The 17,902-nt window shown below is 38.6% G+C and overlaps 1 protein-coding gene across 2 annotated transcripts in view; it reads right to left on the minus strand.

The window, feature by feature from the left end:
* TTBK1 (tau tubulin kinase 1) overlaps positions 1 to 17,902 on the minus strand; it is a 105,039-nt gene that overhangs the window by 56,703 nt on the left and 30,434 nt on the right. The window contains exons 4-7 of one of the 2 annotated variants that reach the window (XM_081328317.1): positions 11,045 to 11,192; positions 8,714 to 8,787; positions 7,530 to 7,670; positions 6,005 to 6,109 (exon numbers count right to left, since the gene is read on the minus strand). In XM_081328317.1, the coding sequence (XP_081184443.1) occupies positions 6,005 to 6,109; positions 7,530 to 7,670; positions 8,714 to 8,787; positions 11,045 to 11,192 (468 nt within the window). Of the gene's footprint in view, positions 1 to 6,004; positions 6,110 to 7,529; positions 7,671 to 8,713; positions 8,788 to 11,044; positions 11,193 to 17,902 lie in introns of those variants that run through there. The other variant, XM_081328318.1, reaches the window with a different exon arrangement.

The raw sequence follows: 17,902 nt of genomic DNA on the forward strand, positions 1-17,902 counted from the left end.
GCTTTCCAGAAAAACAAATATTTTTTAGCAAGGAGGTTTATTAAACTGGGAGGAGCATCACACTATCAAGATAGATGAGCCCAGTATCAATGTCAATCTGAGTCAATGGGTGTCACTGCATATGGTATTTTAAGTAACTGCTTTCACTGTCAAACTGTTCTTACAGTTTGGAAGCTTTTCTAGTGTTCAATCAGAACCTCCTTTTCTGCAACTCAGGCCTTCTCAACTACGGCTTACAAGCCATTAGAGGGTTACTAGCAAATTAGGACGAAGGTTCAATGTTTTTGAGGCTTGAACATAAAAAGGAGTGGAGTCTGACAAGTTCCAGCTACACTCAATCCACCCATGACTCCTCTCCTGCAGCACCTAACAAGGCACATCTACTCGTCCTCAGTGTTTGGTTTCCACATTTTCCCATCCATAAAGTCTAGAGGCTTTCTGTGAGAGAGGATGGTCAAGCAGACAAGAGATCGTAAGCACAAATGCCACATACACTTTTTCCTGAGTGTGTCTTTCCTCAGCCCAGCTAAGGGAAGACATCAGGGAGGGATAGGTGACAAAACTTCGGGAGAGTTAGTTGGGCTGCATGGCAATGGCAGCTAAGAACTCATCTTGTGCACCAAGATAAAGAAGATGACAGAAAGAAAAGTGAAAGAGAATGGGTGGCTGCCATCTCATTCTGTACGTTCTGCCTGCAGAAGCTGCAGCTACCACTAGCAGCCTGGCTAGCTGGAAAAGGCAGAAGCAATAGCTGTAGTTTCTCTGCCCATCTCAAGAAAAGGAGCAAGGCAAAGCAATAAAGAGGCAGCCAGAGATGTGGGGCATTCCCACATATGGCAGACACCTTTCTTTATGTCCATCTCCACATTCTCCTTGGAGAGCCATGAGTGTATACAGTACCATCCTTTCCCCCCACCCCCACCCCCACACACTTTTCATACTTTTCCTATTTGGTGTATCAAAGCCTATGTGTGGAAGAGTTTGAAACTGAGAAAATGTATTTTGTTTTGTACAAGAAACACACACATGGTAACTCAGAACACTGGTTGGATCATTCTGGGCAGGTCACAGTCTGCCCATTTTGATTGTTCAAAGTTTACCCAAGAAAAATCTGGAAAGGCATTGCCATGTTTCAGAGCTGACCAGATAAAACAAAACATTCTTGCGAATTGTATTAACTGTTTCCTTTATTATTAGCAAGACAAAGATAGAACTACATTCATTTCTTTAGAAGTCTGATTTTCCCAGATAATTACACAAGAATTCAGTTAATGATATAGATGTACAGTTCTCCCCTCGTTTCACTCCATCCTGTGTCTGCTTTCAAAAAGAGGATGTTATATAGCAGTTTCTTTCTGACTTCTGCTCTACAATTCTGTAATTAATTATCATCCTGCCAACAACAAAAATGCTTCCGCCTAAAGCAGGGGTAGGCAACCTTGGCTCTTTTATGACTCATGGACTTCAACTCCCAGCATTCTTGAGTCAGCCATAGCTGACTCAGGAATTCTGGGAATTGAGGTCCATGAGCCAAGGTTGCCTAAAAGGTAAAGGTTCCCCTGCACATGCGTGCTAGTCGTTTCCAACTCTAGGGGCCGGTGCTCATCTCCGTTTCAAAGCCGAAGAGCCAGCGCTTGTCTGAGGATGTCTCTGTAGTCATGTGGCTGGCATGACTAGACGCCAAAGGCGCACGGAACGCTGTTACCTTCCCACCCTAGTGGTCCCTATTTTTCTACTTGCATTTTTACGTGCTTTCGAACTGCTAGGTTGGCAGAAGCTGGGACGAGTAACAGGCACTCACTCTGTTACGCGGCACTCGGGATTCGACCCGCCAAACTGCCGACCATCTGATCGACAAGCTCAGCGTCCTAACCCACTGGGCCTAAACTGACAGCATACTTCTCCTTAAAAATGTTGCTATCACTAAATTTTCCAAAGCACTTAAGTGCTCAAGTTAAAATTTAGTTGGCAACTTCTCAGTCTTTTTTAGTTCCCTCAGCATAATCTTCTGAGGCAACCGTAGCATCTCATCGAATGACTGCTACCGATTGTCCCCATTGCTTTTCTGGCTGGATGTTTAGACTCTTGCTCTCATTACAGTGCTGTCAGGTAGAGTACACATTCTGACATTAAGAGAATGAATTCATCTTTATGATAGTTGTGGCCTATGACATGAGCACTATAATATCCCTCATAATTCTTTTATACTACATAATATATACATTGAACTGATAGGAAAAAGCATCTAGAGTTTTGGGACACACTGCTAGTATGCGCTATTGAATCCAGATTCATGTACTTTCTATCTGAATTTAATAAAGCTTTTCAAATTTAACTCCTTGGTAGAGGACAATAATGTACAGAATGAAGGAAACAAACTGAAGTTTAATCCAAGTAAGAAATATGTCTTGATCAGTCAAGTAATAGGAATTCAACCTGAACTGGATCCAATTTCTATTTCATTTACTTTGGAAACTGATACTGTCTATTTGGTTGTTCCCCTGGGTTCATCTCTGAGATACAGAGTTCTGTGTTAAACAACTGTTCCCGTAAGGATGCCATAGCTATATTTTATTTGGGACAATATGTTGGGTTTCCTAAGAAAATGTTTTTAAAAAAATCAATTTCTAGAATGTTAGAGCCAAACCAATGACAGTGATGGCTATAAAGAACATTACACAATCTCAATGGCTACCAGTCTAAGTTTCAGAACACAATTCAAACTACTAATTATGCATCTCAAAGATATAAACAGGACCAAGCTTTCAGAAATATTACATTCTTCCATACTAACATGGAAAGCTTAAGTGGTCCCAAAGACACATTTGTATTTTGGATGCCAGTGTCTAAAAGAGACTGACAGCTTAAGGGGATCTTAAACTATTATCTTTTGGTATTTTCTCTTATTGATATAGTTTAATGTATTCATTGAACTAATTTTAAGTTGTGGTTAAGTTTTAATGTTCGCTATTTTATTTATACCAAATAGTTAGTCATCTGGCATATCTAAGCTATAAGTTGCTGTGTGTTTTTTTAAAAAAGGGATGAAATGGCTTTAACATATTGATTGCAGATTTGCTCTGCATTTTAATTTTTAACATACTGAATAATGTGATACTGGGCTCTGTATCACAATCTTTTTCTTAAAAACATTTTGAAAAAAAAGTAAAAATAGAGAATACTTATATTGGTACTTTAGAGCTTTCATTGCCCAAAGTACAATTACCTGGTAAGTAAGATGGATTTAACTTTTCAAACTTTCAAGCTTATTCTTAAGCTTTAATCCTAGCTTTGGTCACTGGCTGAAATAAGAAACTTCAGTATTCAGCTCTTCTTTGGGCTTATCTTGAGAGATTTCATTTGGCAAATACTGGGAGCAATGTTTATGCAGTGATTAATTACAATGCCTACATTCAATCCTGAAAGATATGTACAGAAAATATTGCAACTCAGATATAATATCAAATATTTACCCATTCAAAGCTACATGAAGCCAATGGGTACAGTCAGCACTGATTCAGGGTATCACAATGATACCCACTGCTGCATTGCCACCCCATCCCACCATCAAATAGGAAATGCTGTTAGTGTTTTGTTGCAGAATCTGAAGGCTGTTGGGAGATAGACAGGATGAAATAGGTTAAAAGTGAATCCCAGCAAGGTAAAGTTGCACTTTATCCAATGAGATACTGTGACTATTCCAATGTTGACTTTGACAGAAACAGGTCCCTGAACTCACTGCTCCTACTCAAAAGATAGATGACCAGTTGGTTGGTAACATTCTTAGAGCAAGAGGATATCTTAACAATAATTCATGCTCCATCACCACTAGTCTGGATCAATACATTCTACTGGGGTATACTTTTGAAGACTTTTTAGAAGCTTCAATTAATCCAGAATGCAGCATCCAGTTATTAGCCAGCAATCATCATCAGAAATACTATATAGGTGCTGTGAATACTATATGGCTCCCTATTAACTTCTGAATATATTTCAAAGTTACCATTTGATTGCCATTTATAAAACCTAAAAGACTTGGTACAAAAATGCTGCTGGATCTCCTTCCACAAACAAACTTGTCACATCTGACTTGTCTCTCACAGAAAATAATGATGATCACCAAGTTCCATGATAAATAAGATTCGGAGGCTTACAGGTGCTGATTTCAGGATTGATTAGCATTCAGTGGAATAGCCTCCCCCTTGATAGCAAAACCGCCTTCAATATTTTGGCTTTCTAATTTAAATATTTTTGAAAATCAAACTGTTCAGAGAGGCCTATAACTATTATTAGGATGCCCCGTTTAATTACTGGACAATTTTTTTGGTTTTATACTTTAATTATTGTTAACCATACTGTAGATACCTTAATGTTTAATTATTGCAACCTGCCAAGTATCTGGCAATACATTTTATAAATAAATAATACCAGTTTTGTACCTGCTGCATTACTTTTTAAAAGGGTAAATTCAAAGTGCTGTTTTTAATCCATAAATCCCCATTTCCTAGGTATTTTCAGGAACCTTTCATTCAGATAAACCAGTTCATCTCATGAGGAGGTTCTCCTCCTTTTTGAAGATCTGAGGGATCTCAATGCATTATTTCTCCACTGCAATCTCAATATTTTGGAACAGGCTTCCTTTCCGTTCAGTTATTGCCCAAATTGATGCCATTTAGTTAGGCTGTTCAAATAAACCTGTTCCAAACAACCTTTGGGTTGTTATTATCATCACTGGGATTGGGCACTTACATTTTTTAACTGTTTATTATTCTTATGCTGTTCCAAATAACCTTTTTGTTATTATCACCATTTGGATTGGGTACCTACTTTTTTATCTGTTTATTATTCTTACGTCGCAAACCATACTGAAATACTGCAGAGAGGCACAGAAGAGCTATAATAAATCACTGAATTAACTGAAATCAAACAGAAGAATCTTAAACCATTAGAACCTTGCTCTTCAGCACTTTCTTCTAACCCTCTGGAGATTTTTAGAGGTGGCAGCAGGAGAAAAAGAAAGATAAGTTATATATGCCACTACCACTCACAATATTATTAGGTGCAAATTTGCTTCTTTGGAATGAGCATGAATTCAACATGAGCAGTATGCTTTTTCAAAAAAAAGAAAAACAATCTTCTATAAAAGTTGTTAATGGGATAAAACCATGAACAATTTACAGTGTTCCCTTATTTACTACTGATATAAGTAACTGATAAACAAACATAGACATATGCAAAGTAATATTTTATTCTGAAAATCATATGTAATGTCTCTTTGGCAATTAGAAGAAGCATATTCAGTTTTCATCTCGACAAATAGATATATTAAAGTGACAGCACTGCAAACATGAAAAATATAATGGTGCCCTTGGGCAGACTGGCAGTAATCAATCAATCAATCAAAAATCAGTCAATCAGAATAGAGTTGGAAGAGACCTCGGAGGTCTTCTACATCTTATAAAAGATAAAGGGTTCCCTATCAGTCGTGTCTGACTCTAGGGTGCAGTGCTCATCTCCATTTCTTGGCCAGCATTGTCCGAAGAAAATTTCCATGGTCATGTGGCCTGCATAACTATATGCCAAAGGTACACGGAAAGCTGTATATAAATATGTAGCATTCTGTGCACCTTTGGCATATACATACCTGGAAGTATATAAATACACAAATGCACAGCAGTGTATAAATACACAAATACACGGATTTGCAGCATATAAATAGGAATAATAAATAAGTGTAAAAATATAATGGTAGTGATAGAAGAAAAATTATAGCTCAGGATTGTGGATTCCTTGGTGTTTTCTAAGCTTGGTTGTTTTATTGCAGGCATTTCATTACCAACTAAGTAACATCATTAGTGCACTGTTGATGTTGCGTAGTTAGGTAATGAAACATCTGCAAAAAAAACAACCAAGGTCAGAGAGCATCAAGGATGCCACAAAAGTACAGCGTTATTTTTTTATCTGTTACAATGAAAGAAAAAGAAATAGGAAAGACATCACTTACAGGTCGGACTTCACCATTAGTATTGGTATACTGCCGGGCCAGACCAAAGTCTAACATATAACATTTCCTGTAGGTTGAAGGCAGGCGTCCCATGGCAAAATTAGACTAAACAGGAACAACACAATAAGATTTTAATACATCAGTATCCATTCATATGTGATAACGCCACTATCCAAAATCTGCTGCAGTTACTATTTTTATCATATTTCCCATTATCAATCATTTTGGTGTTACACCTGTGATTAAAGAAAGTTCTTGTATTTATTTCAGTAGGTTCCCGACCTATTAAATATACCAAACTCAATACAATCTCTGTTTGTAGTCACCTGAAACTAGAATCTGTTGCCCTTCTCTGAATTTGTTCCAATTTCTCTGAGCCCATTTTAAAATCTAATATCCAAATTGAACATAATATTTGAAGGGGGTCCAAGCAGAGTAAACTCTTTTAATTATATAGGAAACATCTTTATACAGATGTAGCCTAAAATCATATTTTTGCAGCTGCATCACATTGCTAATTCATATTCAGTTTGTAATCAACTATTACTCCAAGATTTTTTCATAACTTTTTGCCAATGCAGATATTCTATAATTTTACATTTATTTATTTCCTATACCCATATATGTATCTATTGAATCTGATAGTATCATTCTTAACCCATTTCTCTTCCAATATCAGTTTGTATTTTATTTCTAACTCCTAGAATATTAGCTATCCTGCCAGATATGCTATTTTCAAATATAAGGTAAGCTATAGTACAACAAAAGCAAAAGGTATGAGAAAGTGATGTAGAGATGACTGTAATGACAGAAAACCAATATGAACAGGAATCTAAGAGGTTAGCTGGAGAAAGTGTTACTGGTATAAATACCGCTTGACTGGTATAATGGTTAATGTGTTAATCTAGAAACTGGAAATGCTAGTTCTCACTTAAGCATGAATCTCAGTGTCACTCTCTCAGTCCAAACCACCTCTCAGGGGACAACAGGAGATGGCAGCATTTTGTATGTTGCTTGGAGTTATACAAAACTAAATGGATATAAATCTAATACATATTGTTTCAGTATTCTCCAAATTTAAGTAAGTACTGTAAATAATTCCAAAATTCTTACTTGAATTTGAATTCGCTCTGTTGAAGAGGGAATCATAGTGGGAATCCTCTTTAAAAGCACCAGCCAATTTCACAAGAATATTTTGATTTTTAAAAAACTAATAGCTTAGTCCCCAACCAGGGTTGTATTACTGTCTTTTTGTTACTGATTTTTTTTACATATGCATATACTCATTTATTGATAGAAAAAGTTATCACAAAACGTGAAATGTTAAAATACCTTTGCAACATGCACAGGCCCACGTTGTGAGACCTTACCTATCATGCTTTTATATGCATTTCATGAATTTCATAAAACTCATGCAATGCCTGAGAGGTATGTTTTCCAACTACAAGGAAAATTGTTCTTAATAAACATCAATGCCAGGAAAAGCAAACTATGTAGAGAAGCTCAGCCATCAGAATCTACTTACAGGCTTGATATCTCGATGCAAGAATCCCACTGAGTGAATGGCTTCTATGGATTCTAAGATCTGCTTGCCTAATCGAAGAGTTGTGCTCAGTGTAAAAGTTCCTCGAGGCTGGCTTCTTCTGAGGTCTGCAAGATTCCGGCCCTGAAAATAAATGATTATTAGATTTCTATACCAGATTTTATCAGCAGATAATCCACCAGAAGAAAAAAAAATGATGTTCTGCTTGGACCAATTATGTTTATGTCAAACAGATTCTTCATGGTTCATTTTGACAAACAATCATCTGAAGGTATAGCTGGATGCTCTGTCTTCTGTTCAATCAATGCTGGTCTCCATTTGTAAGGAAAACAAATCTGTTAAGGAAGAACAACTGAACTATGTCTTTTCACTGTGAACGTTAAGACTGTCCATCCGAAGGTAGGCAGGTAAACAATTCCATTTATTTAAAAATCAGTTTAAGACAAAAGTCAGATTTTTCACTCTCTTTTATCTGCTGAAAATGAAATAAGGACACCGAAGAGTCAGTTGGCAACTCCCTAACCGGCAATTCTGGAGATACAAATAGCAACAGTGAAACTTGAAGGGAGTGGGGTTTTTTCTTCTATTGCCCTAGAGTGCAGAACCAGAACCAATGCATGAAAATTACAAGAATCGAGGTTCAGGTTAGACATCAGGACTTCCTGACTATATAAGTTGTCAGCCAACCACTAGAGGTCTTCAGCAGAGGTTGGATAGTCAATTGTAAAGGTCCTCCACAAAATACAGGGATGAACTAGATGACCCATATGGTCATTTCTAACTTTATTAATCTATTGTGAGGCAGGGCAAATAGAAGGAATTGTAAGATTATTGGGGGGGGGGAAGAATCAATGATAGGAGAGTAATCAAATAATCTTCTCCCCATATCCTCTGGATCCCTGTAAAGACAGCCATCTTGCCTTATGTTTCAGATGCAAATGTCCACATTAGTAGAGCCTTCTGAGACTTTCAGGTGACCCCTGGGAAAGAGAAGGTGAATTCTTTCAATTTTTCCTTGCTAGTCCTTTTCCATCTCCATAGTATTTCAAAAGAGAAAAAACTTTCCATATCTTTGGCTTGCCTGTAAAACTGATCATCCAGATAAGATGGATGATGATGTGGTAAATACAATTATGAAGGTTTAAAAAAAAAGCAGAAACACTTACCTGAAGTTGCATAACAACATAGTTAAACTTCTCATTCCTTCCACAGCCAATAAATCTGCAGACATGATCTTTCCCTACAAAATGTAAATTCCATGCTCAATTAGAATGCAGTTAGCTTGCCACTATCTTCTTATTAGAAGTGTTTTTCAAAAATTCTTCCAGAATCCCTGTGATTTCTAAGTACAAAGTTCAAAAAAAAAAACCTAAAAGCCTTAGACATCCAGGATTTCTTTGGCTTCCTAAATCATTCCATGTAGTTCGTACACAGTACTCTTGTCTAACATATAACCCTGAGCTTCTTTTTCTGCCCTATTTTTTATCTTGCTTTCTGAGAATGAGCTGTTTTCCTTAATTATTATCTTCTGAAAAAGCACCTGTCAATTCCACCTGGTTCTATCCAAGCTATTTTTACCCAAACAATTTTAAAGCTATTTCATTGGTCGCTGGAATCACATCCTTATTGTCCGGAGATCGAAATCAGTATCTGATTTAATCAAGCAAAGGAGAACTCATGGGAAATAGCTGCCAAAATTATAAATTTTGACTACTGATTATTTGCATTTTAACCAAACCGTTTCATACCTAAGTGAGTCCCCTTGCTAGCCAACCTCTACTGAAAATCCTCACAAATCACTGTCAGAACTTTCATTTTGAAATCTATTTTCATGGCTCTTTCTGGGTAATTATGTACTCTGAACTGTGCTTAAGCAGCTTCAGGTGTTTCAGCTCATTTGAACTTAGTTAAAAAAAGGCTGTAAAAGGTAGCCCGAATACATAATATCTTTTTATAGTAATTCTTAGTGAACATACTTCAGTTGAACCTCTACTTGGACTTACAATTAGCTCTTGCTTCCTTTTCCCCCCCCTCTGAATTAAAAACTTTTGCCTTTGCCACCTCCTCATTACCCCAACTATCAGGCTTCCTCCAATCAGCAAGGTTGTACTGTTATTGATTTCCATAGCAATGCCCTCCTCTTAGTTAGAAAGGGTTATTTGACGATTTCCAGAGGGCCTCTACTGTGGCATGATAGCATGCCCTATCTTCACCAATCCTTGAAGGCTGATACAGGAAAATTGTCTTCCAGGAAAGACAATTCCCTGTGACTCTGGACATACAGAGAATCTGCTTCTCTAAGCCTGTGCTATAGAGACATCTGCACTACCCTCATCCCACTAATACTGTATAAAAGCCCGTAGGGCAAATAGGGGGCGTACCACAATTTTATACCTCCATGCTGCTTGCAGGCACTAATCTTGTTACAATGTAAATATTGCAGATTCTGCATAGCAGCAATTAAAATCTGTCAGTTGACGGATGACCTGTGCCTCAGACCAACCTTAATATTTAACTTCTTAGTTAAGAGTGTTTAGTATTGTGATAGATTTCTGAGAAAGAGCCATATATTAACTTTTAGGTTTCCCCGTTTTTAATTAATATCTTTGCCCCTTTTTATAGGTTTTTTAAAGAGTGGTATCCCACTCTTCTTTTGCTGGTTATAACCATAATAAAGATTGGATTATATCTGACTACTTTTTTCTTTTTTCTCATTCTCATGTTTTCAAATAGCACGCCAGTCCATAAGAGAGGCAGGCATAGTAACTGAGCCACTTACTCTTCTGTACATACATAAATATTTATTTACCATATGCAAAACTAGCATATAACTTCAACTTTATTGAAGTGTAAGGACAAATGTTTATTTAAGGTAGTAATTCTTCACCAGTTGAAATTCTAAATGAGATTTGTCCTAATTGTTCTCCAAATATTGCCCAGGCTGGTGAACTATATAACCATAAATCTAGTATTTATAGATCACGTTTCTGGAATGAAGAACAAAATATAAATTCCTGGCCATCTGCATATTTGCAGGCCACCTGCATATTTGGAGAACATAACATATAGGACAGTAGTATTATGTTTTATGTTCTCGGTATTATAAAATTTGCTGCAGTAACAAAAGCACTCCCTTGAGACTAAACTGGAGCATGTAATATTCTTGGAAGTGCAGGAGGAAATACTATTAGTGCATCTTCACAGCATATCTTACTTTGACAGGGGATCCAATTATCGGAGCTGTGGAATTTTCATCAGAAAATTCTAATTTTTCCCGACAAGCTACAATTAATTTAACTCTTTTTAGAAAAACTGTATTAACATCACATAGTGACATTGCAATGTATGGATGTCACTGAAAAGAAATACTGGATCTCAAACAATGCTGTATTTTATGTTTAAATACAGTATGTTGTCACGTTTTAACACAAAACAGATAACAGTGCAATCAAACTCTATAAACCTCTGTACACTTTCAGAATAATTTTATCTCCTACCTTGTAGTTTTTTTAGAACAGCCACCTCCATCTTGAGGACTTGCTTTGGTTGCTGAGCTGACTCAACCTTCAGAGCTACATTCTCCCGAGTTAAAAGATCCATTGCTTCATAAATCTCCCCAAAGCCACCACCACCAATCTTCTTCAACTAAATGGGACACAAATCATCACAATATTTAGCAATTGGAGAGATTTCACACCTTACCTAGAAACTTTTGAAAAAAATACCAAGTCATGCAATATTGTATGACTGTCTCAGATATAACTAAATATAACTAAAAAGTGTATTTAAAGACACAAACACAAAACCAAATAGCTGGTCTCTTAAGTGTAAGTCTTAAGTTAAGTCTCTTATGTGTAATATTAGACTTTACCAAATATGGACTGCTAAAATCCAAGAAAGATATTAAGTGACAGTAGATACAGAAAATTCAATAAAATTAAATATATGTATTTAATAAATCATTAACATTCTTACGTTCTTTGCTATCAAGGCAACTTGTGTTAAAAATAAAAGCAACCAGAATGCAAATGATATAAAAATGAAATAATATTATGGGGTGGTATATAAAAATAGTTTCACCTATCTTGCATACGTCATCACTTGATAGGACCACAAAACATCATGGCCCATAGCCTGTTCAAAATCCAAGTGTTCAACGCCTTTCTAAATCAAACCAGGGATAGGACTTAACAAACCTCTGGTGGTAGAACTGTATTTCAGACAGCAGGAACAAAGAAGGATGTCTCCAGGATCCCATAAGATTGGTGTATGCTTATTGTGTTAGATCTTATGGGCAACCAGAGAAGCAATCCCATAGATAATCAGGCCCCAAGCTATCTTACACTTTACAGATGTCAATTAGCAATTTGAATTAGTAACCAGCTCAGAACCTATAGGTGTCACATGGGCATATTGAGGTGTGGCCATAACTACTTGTAAAGTTGCATTCTCTACCATCGTGGTGGTGATCTATGGCACACTGCCACAGGTGGCACACAGAGCCCTCTCTGTGGGCAAGCGTGCCATCGCTCCAGTCCTAGGTCTTCAGCTGGGTTTTATAAAACCTTTTTGCTTTAAGCCTCTGCCGCCATGTGCAAAAAAAAGGTTCAATCAATCAATCAATTTCAACTTCTGAAGGGGAAAAAAAAAATCTCGCAAAATTCGAATTGATGGAACTTTTTAGTCCCACCCAGTCTGCCATTACCACCGCAGCCATGCCCACCTAATGGGCCATGCCCACCCAATTGGCCACACCCACCCAATGGGTCACGCCCACCCAGCACCCAACAATACATAACTGGGTTTTGGGTTGCAGTTTGGGCACTCGGTCTCTAAAAGGTTCACCATCTCTGCTCTATCTGATTCTGACTGATCAAGAGCAGCCCCATCTATAGTGCACCCAGGTGGCAGGTAACTAAGGCGTAAGATACCATAAGCAGGCTCTGCTGATAGAGGAGAAGGATACAATTGGTACATTTTCTATTCGAAAGGCATCTTGGCTATTGATACCATTTGCTCTTCCAAGAAAAGCCATCAGTCCCAATTGCACACCACTTCTGCCTGAGAAATGCTACATAATGGAGAACTAAAAATGGAAAATCCCAGGCATACCTGATCCCAAGTAATTCATTTTTATTAGAATTGAAACTAAATCGATTCCTCCTCATCGAGTTGCTAACAGCCTCCAGACACTGAGACATCATTTCCACAATCAGTCAGATGGGGCTCCAGATATACAATTGGTAATCATCTAGCAAAGTGATGATACCTGAATCCATGTTATCAGATTAGTTCCCCAAGCAATCTCATCAATATTAAATAGATGAGGAAAGAGCACTGACTCTTGGGGAATAAGTATTAACCTCCACTTCCCCTACTTTGCCTGATACCAACTTCAGAGAATGCAAAATAGTGTGTCCTTCTCTCAAAGTCCAGAAGAATACCACGATTGATGGTAATGGTCATTAAGAGGTCAAGCAGGTCCAGGAGAGTGGTGCCATCTCTGTCCCAGTCCCACAGGATATTATCCACAAATAAGAACAATGTTTTCTCAGCATTATATCCTGGCAGGAAACTTTACTGAAAAGGGCCAAGATAACCTATTTCTTGCAGATCTCAAGGTTGACTCAGCCTTCCATCCTTCCGAGGTAGGTAAAATGAGGACCCAGATTGTTGGGGGCAATTAAGCTGACTTTGTAATAATGCCGCTGGGGTGTGTGTGAAAACCCTAATAAGCAGGCATATACATAGAATGAAGGCTACTGCTAAGCTTGTAAGCCGCCCTGAGTCTTCGGACAAGGGCGGGATATAAATGCAATTAAAATAAAATAAATAAAATAAAATCTTTGCTCAAAAGGAGAAGTAAATATTTCTTAAGGGGAGAGCACATCACCACCATTTTCAGGCAGAGAGAATCCCATTATTCAAGGAAGAAATCACCCCCACTTAGTTCCCACCACATTTCCCCCAGATGGCCTTGACTGAGTAGAAGAGGCTTGGATCTAACTGAGAGCTAAAAGCCCTGAAAATTCCCTCTGCTTTCTTAAGTTTCACAAGTGCAAACTACTCCCAGTTAATGGATGAAAAATTGTCGCAGTGATCTCAGTTAAGAGTCTGCTTTAGAAAAGATCTGAGGGATTATATTCATCAAGGGCCTAGCATATCCTTGCAAAGTACTATGCATTAGCCTTTAGGATACAGTATTCCTTTGACCACGGAAATGAGCAATTTAAACATGCTAATCATAAACACATCAAAGAAATGGTGGAGCTCCAAGACAAAATAATATGGATGCAAGATTCATTCTTCAAAAAAAGTGAGTCTTCTTTTAAACAGAGTGAGAGTAGCCCCTAGAGGTTTTTATGGAAAACTTGTTTGAACTTTTTTTCATTATCATCTGAATGAGATCTGGAAATAAAATCTAGGTAATATAGGGATTTTCACTCTTATTCAAAATTGAGAATTATATTATTATTCTATAATTAATTATATTAATTATAAAATTCTCCAAGAAAGAATTTTGCAGTTCTCCCAACAATCATCTTCGTAAAATATACTAGAATGAGGATTTTTCCTCACCTGCCTCTGTAGATAAGTAACAAACATAAGAATCCAGTGAGGAAAGAGCTTTTCTTCTTTATCCAGCAATTTTTGTTTGCTGCTAGATGTAACAGATATGGGAGGGATTGTCTGGAAAAATACCTCTATGTGGTCTCTAAGAGTTAATGTCTGCTTGATAACACATAATCAAATAATCAAAACCAGATTTGGGAGCAAATATATATTTTCTCGTGGGAATCAGAAAAAATGAATAGAGTGAATAAATAATAAATATAATTTTAATTGCAGATGATCTCCCTAACCAAAGGATAAATGTCTATTACATTGTAGAATATGCCTCTGAAGTTCAGAGTTTTCCTTTAGTTTAGTTTTTTTAATCTTTGAAAATGTTAGTTTCTATATTTTTATATTAATAATTAGGCATTTTGCTATTTTTCTAAGCACTTTTTGGAGTACTAAAAATGTTTCGGTATGAGACTGTTTATTCCATTTTCCTTCAGCTGTGAAAATGCATATGGTTTTTATATTTGTTATCTTTATTGTTTCTATTTTAAGGTCTTAGATAAGTCTCTAAGAGGGAAAGGATTCCTTAAAATTAGTTTAACTTAAAACCTGGTTATTTTTTAATTTTAATTTATTTTTTTAAAAGTCTATTTGATGAGATTCCTTATCAAAGGGATGGGCCAATCCAATAATGTGGCTTCTGTGCAGCTGCCCCATGGTATGGCATCCTGCCTCCTGGAATATAAAACATGCCAAATCTTCATACTTTTTAAAAATTGCTTAAAACCAAATTATTATATGATCACTCTGTAATTTTAGTGGTACGTTTATTTTAACAGTGAGAGACAGAATAAGAGCAAAAAAAATCCGGAAAAATGCATTTCAAAAAAGTTATCAATTCATTTGCATTTTAATGAGTGAAATAAGTATTTGACCCCTTCGCAAAACATGACTTAGTAGTTGGTGGCAAAACCCTTGTTGGCAATCACAGAGGTCAAATGTTTCTTGTAGTTGGCCACCAGGTTTGCACACATCTTATGAGGGATTTTGTCCCACTTCTCTTTGCAGATCCTCTCCAAATCATTAAGGTTTCAAGGCTGACGTTTGGCAGCTTGAACCTTCAGCTCCCTCCACAGATTTTCTATGGGAATAAGGTCGGAGACTGGCTAGGCCACTCCATGACCTTAATGTGCTTCTTCTTGAGCCACTCCTTTGTTGCCTTGGCCATGTGTTTTGGGTCATTGTCATGCTGGAATACCCACCCACGACCCATTTTCAATGCCCTGGCTGAGAGAAGGAGATCCTCACACAAGATTTGATGGTACATGGCCCCATCCATCGTCCCTTTGATGTGGTGAAATTGTCCTGTCCCTTAGCAGAAAAACACCCCCAAAGCATAATGTTTCCACCTCCACATTTGACGGTGGGGATGGTGTTCTTGGGGTCATAGGCAGCACTGCTCCTCCTCCAAACATGGCGAGTTGAGTTGATGCTAAAGAGCTCGATTTTGGTCTTATCTGACCACAACACTTTCACCCATTCTCCTCTGAATCATTCAGAAGTTCATTGGCAAACTTCAGATAGGCCTGTACAAGTGCTTTCTTGAGCAGGAGGAACTTGCAGGCGCTGCAGGATTTCAGTCCTTCGTGGCATAATGCAGACATGTCAAACACAAGGCCCGCGGGCCACAAACGGCCCGCCAAATGATTGAATCCAGCCCGCACAACTCTCCTGGAAATTACAAAGGTCCAGCCCCCACCACCTTGGCACCGGCCCGGCTGAGCACTTGCTCAGTAGGAGGCAAGTGCACGTGGGCTATGGAGCCCAGCAACATTTGCAGCTCATTAGCCCCTTGACAGCTCATTGGCTAGAGCCGTCTCCTGCGGCTCCCAGGCAGCCTCCTTCCAGTTCCAAAAAAAAAGTGGGACTAAAAAAATTCAATCAATCAATTCTAACTGCTCACACACAAAAAAAACCTCTTGAAGTTTGAATTGATTGATTGAAGTTCTTTGGTTTGTGGGACTGCCCACAAACTTCTTTGCTTCTTTGGACTGCACGTGGAGTCAGCGGAGAAAGAGACTGGAAAGGTGAGTGGGACCTTTTTCTACTTGCTGTGCGGGTGGGGGCGGACAGTCTCTGGGTTCCCCGGGCCTGCCTCTTCCCTGCCCGGCAGGTCTCCCCTTGCCCTGCTCCACCGCCCCTTCTCACTTGCCGTGGAGCGCTGGGGTCTCCTCAGAGCTGCGGAGCGTCACCTAGCCCAGAAACACAGGGAAGTTGTGCCCGAGAAGGAAGCAGGAGGGAGCGAGGTGGGACGCCGGGGGGAGGGCGAGCAACCCCCAGCTGGCGAGGCGCCCGGGCGGGAAAGCGGACTCAAGGCGGCCAGAGAAACAGCCACGGCTGGCTCCTAACCTCCCGGCGCACGGAGCTGTGCAGCCTGCACTCCTTGGGGAGACTGCACCGCAGACTCACCTTGGAGATGATGAGGGGCTCGACGTGCTCCAGCCCGCCCTGCTGGGTGATGCCCCAGGGCACGCTGCCGGCCAGCTGCACGTGCAGGTACTGGAAGAAGACCAGCAGTCGGCCCGGCAGCTTGGCCTGCGGTGGCAGGTCAGGCTGGAGTTGACCCGGCGGCCACTCCATGGTACCATTCCATATCCTGAGTGTGACCCGCGGCGGCGCTGGGCATAGACGGGACGCGGCGTGACGCTAAGCTCTGCCTGCTGGAGTGTGGACCGGCAGGAGCCCCTGGTAGTTGTGTCGTGGGTGAGCGGAGGCACCTGGCCGGCCCGGATCCTGCGACACCCCAGCTGAGGTACGCCCCCACTGAAATAGGAGACTTCAAAGAGCAACAAACGCAGCCTACAGAGAACTTTGAAGTCCAAACTCCAACTTTAACTACAAAACTTACAGTTCAAAAAACAACACCCGAAGAAAGCAACATTAAGAGTGAAGGTATCAAAGGCCTTCAAATACAGTATGTTGAGGATTCAGCTAATCAAACGATAACAACATTAGCTACTACGTTCTACCTAACCCAGATGGAAATGGAACATCAAACATCAAAAACTGAGCTATTAAAGCAATATTTCAATGATTATAAAGGGGACACCAGCTTGGCAAAACTGTCATTTCGATGGTCTCCGTGGATTCAAATAAGAGGTGGAGGAAGAAAGGGAGACACATTTGAGAATTTAAAGACACTAAGATGGAAGCCTGATTGGCACAAAAGGAAGGCAAGAGTTAGATTTAAAGATTTAGACTTGTCTTTTTTGGGGGATTTGTAAGGACAGAACTTAAAAAAATCTTTTTTGATGGACTAAGGGGAATCTTAAAAAAAAAAATAAACTGATTTCATATTTAGGTTTTAGATTTTTAAAGGAAAACAAAATTAAGCTTTTAGAATAAAACTTTGAATTATACTACAGAATTTAGAATCTTATAAGATAGTATTTTAATAATTGTTGAATGGTTAAGACAAAAAAACTTTTCTAACAATTGGTGATTTGTTAAGATGAAAACTAGAATTTACTGTTAAATCATAGGAATGATTTGTAATGAACAATGTAAGTTTTGTAGACAAGAGAATTATTCTTTACTGATATAGGGAATTGTAGGTTACCCAAAAAGTAAGCTTTCTTCTGTATATTATAGGCCACTTTAGAGTATTTTATTGCAATTAGGTAAAACTTAAAAACAGGATTTTGATATGTATTAGTCTAATTACATTGAAAACTTTCTTAATTGATTAGGTCATATCTAGAAATGTACTAACTTGATCACTTTGACTATGT

The sequence above is a fragment of the Vipera berus genome (genome assembly GCF_964194415.1).
Source record: "Vipera berus genome assembly, chromosome: 1".
Lineage (NCBI taxonomy): Eukaryota > Metazoa > Chordata > Lepidosauria > Squamata > Viperidae > Vipera > Vipera berus.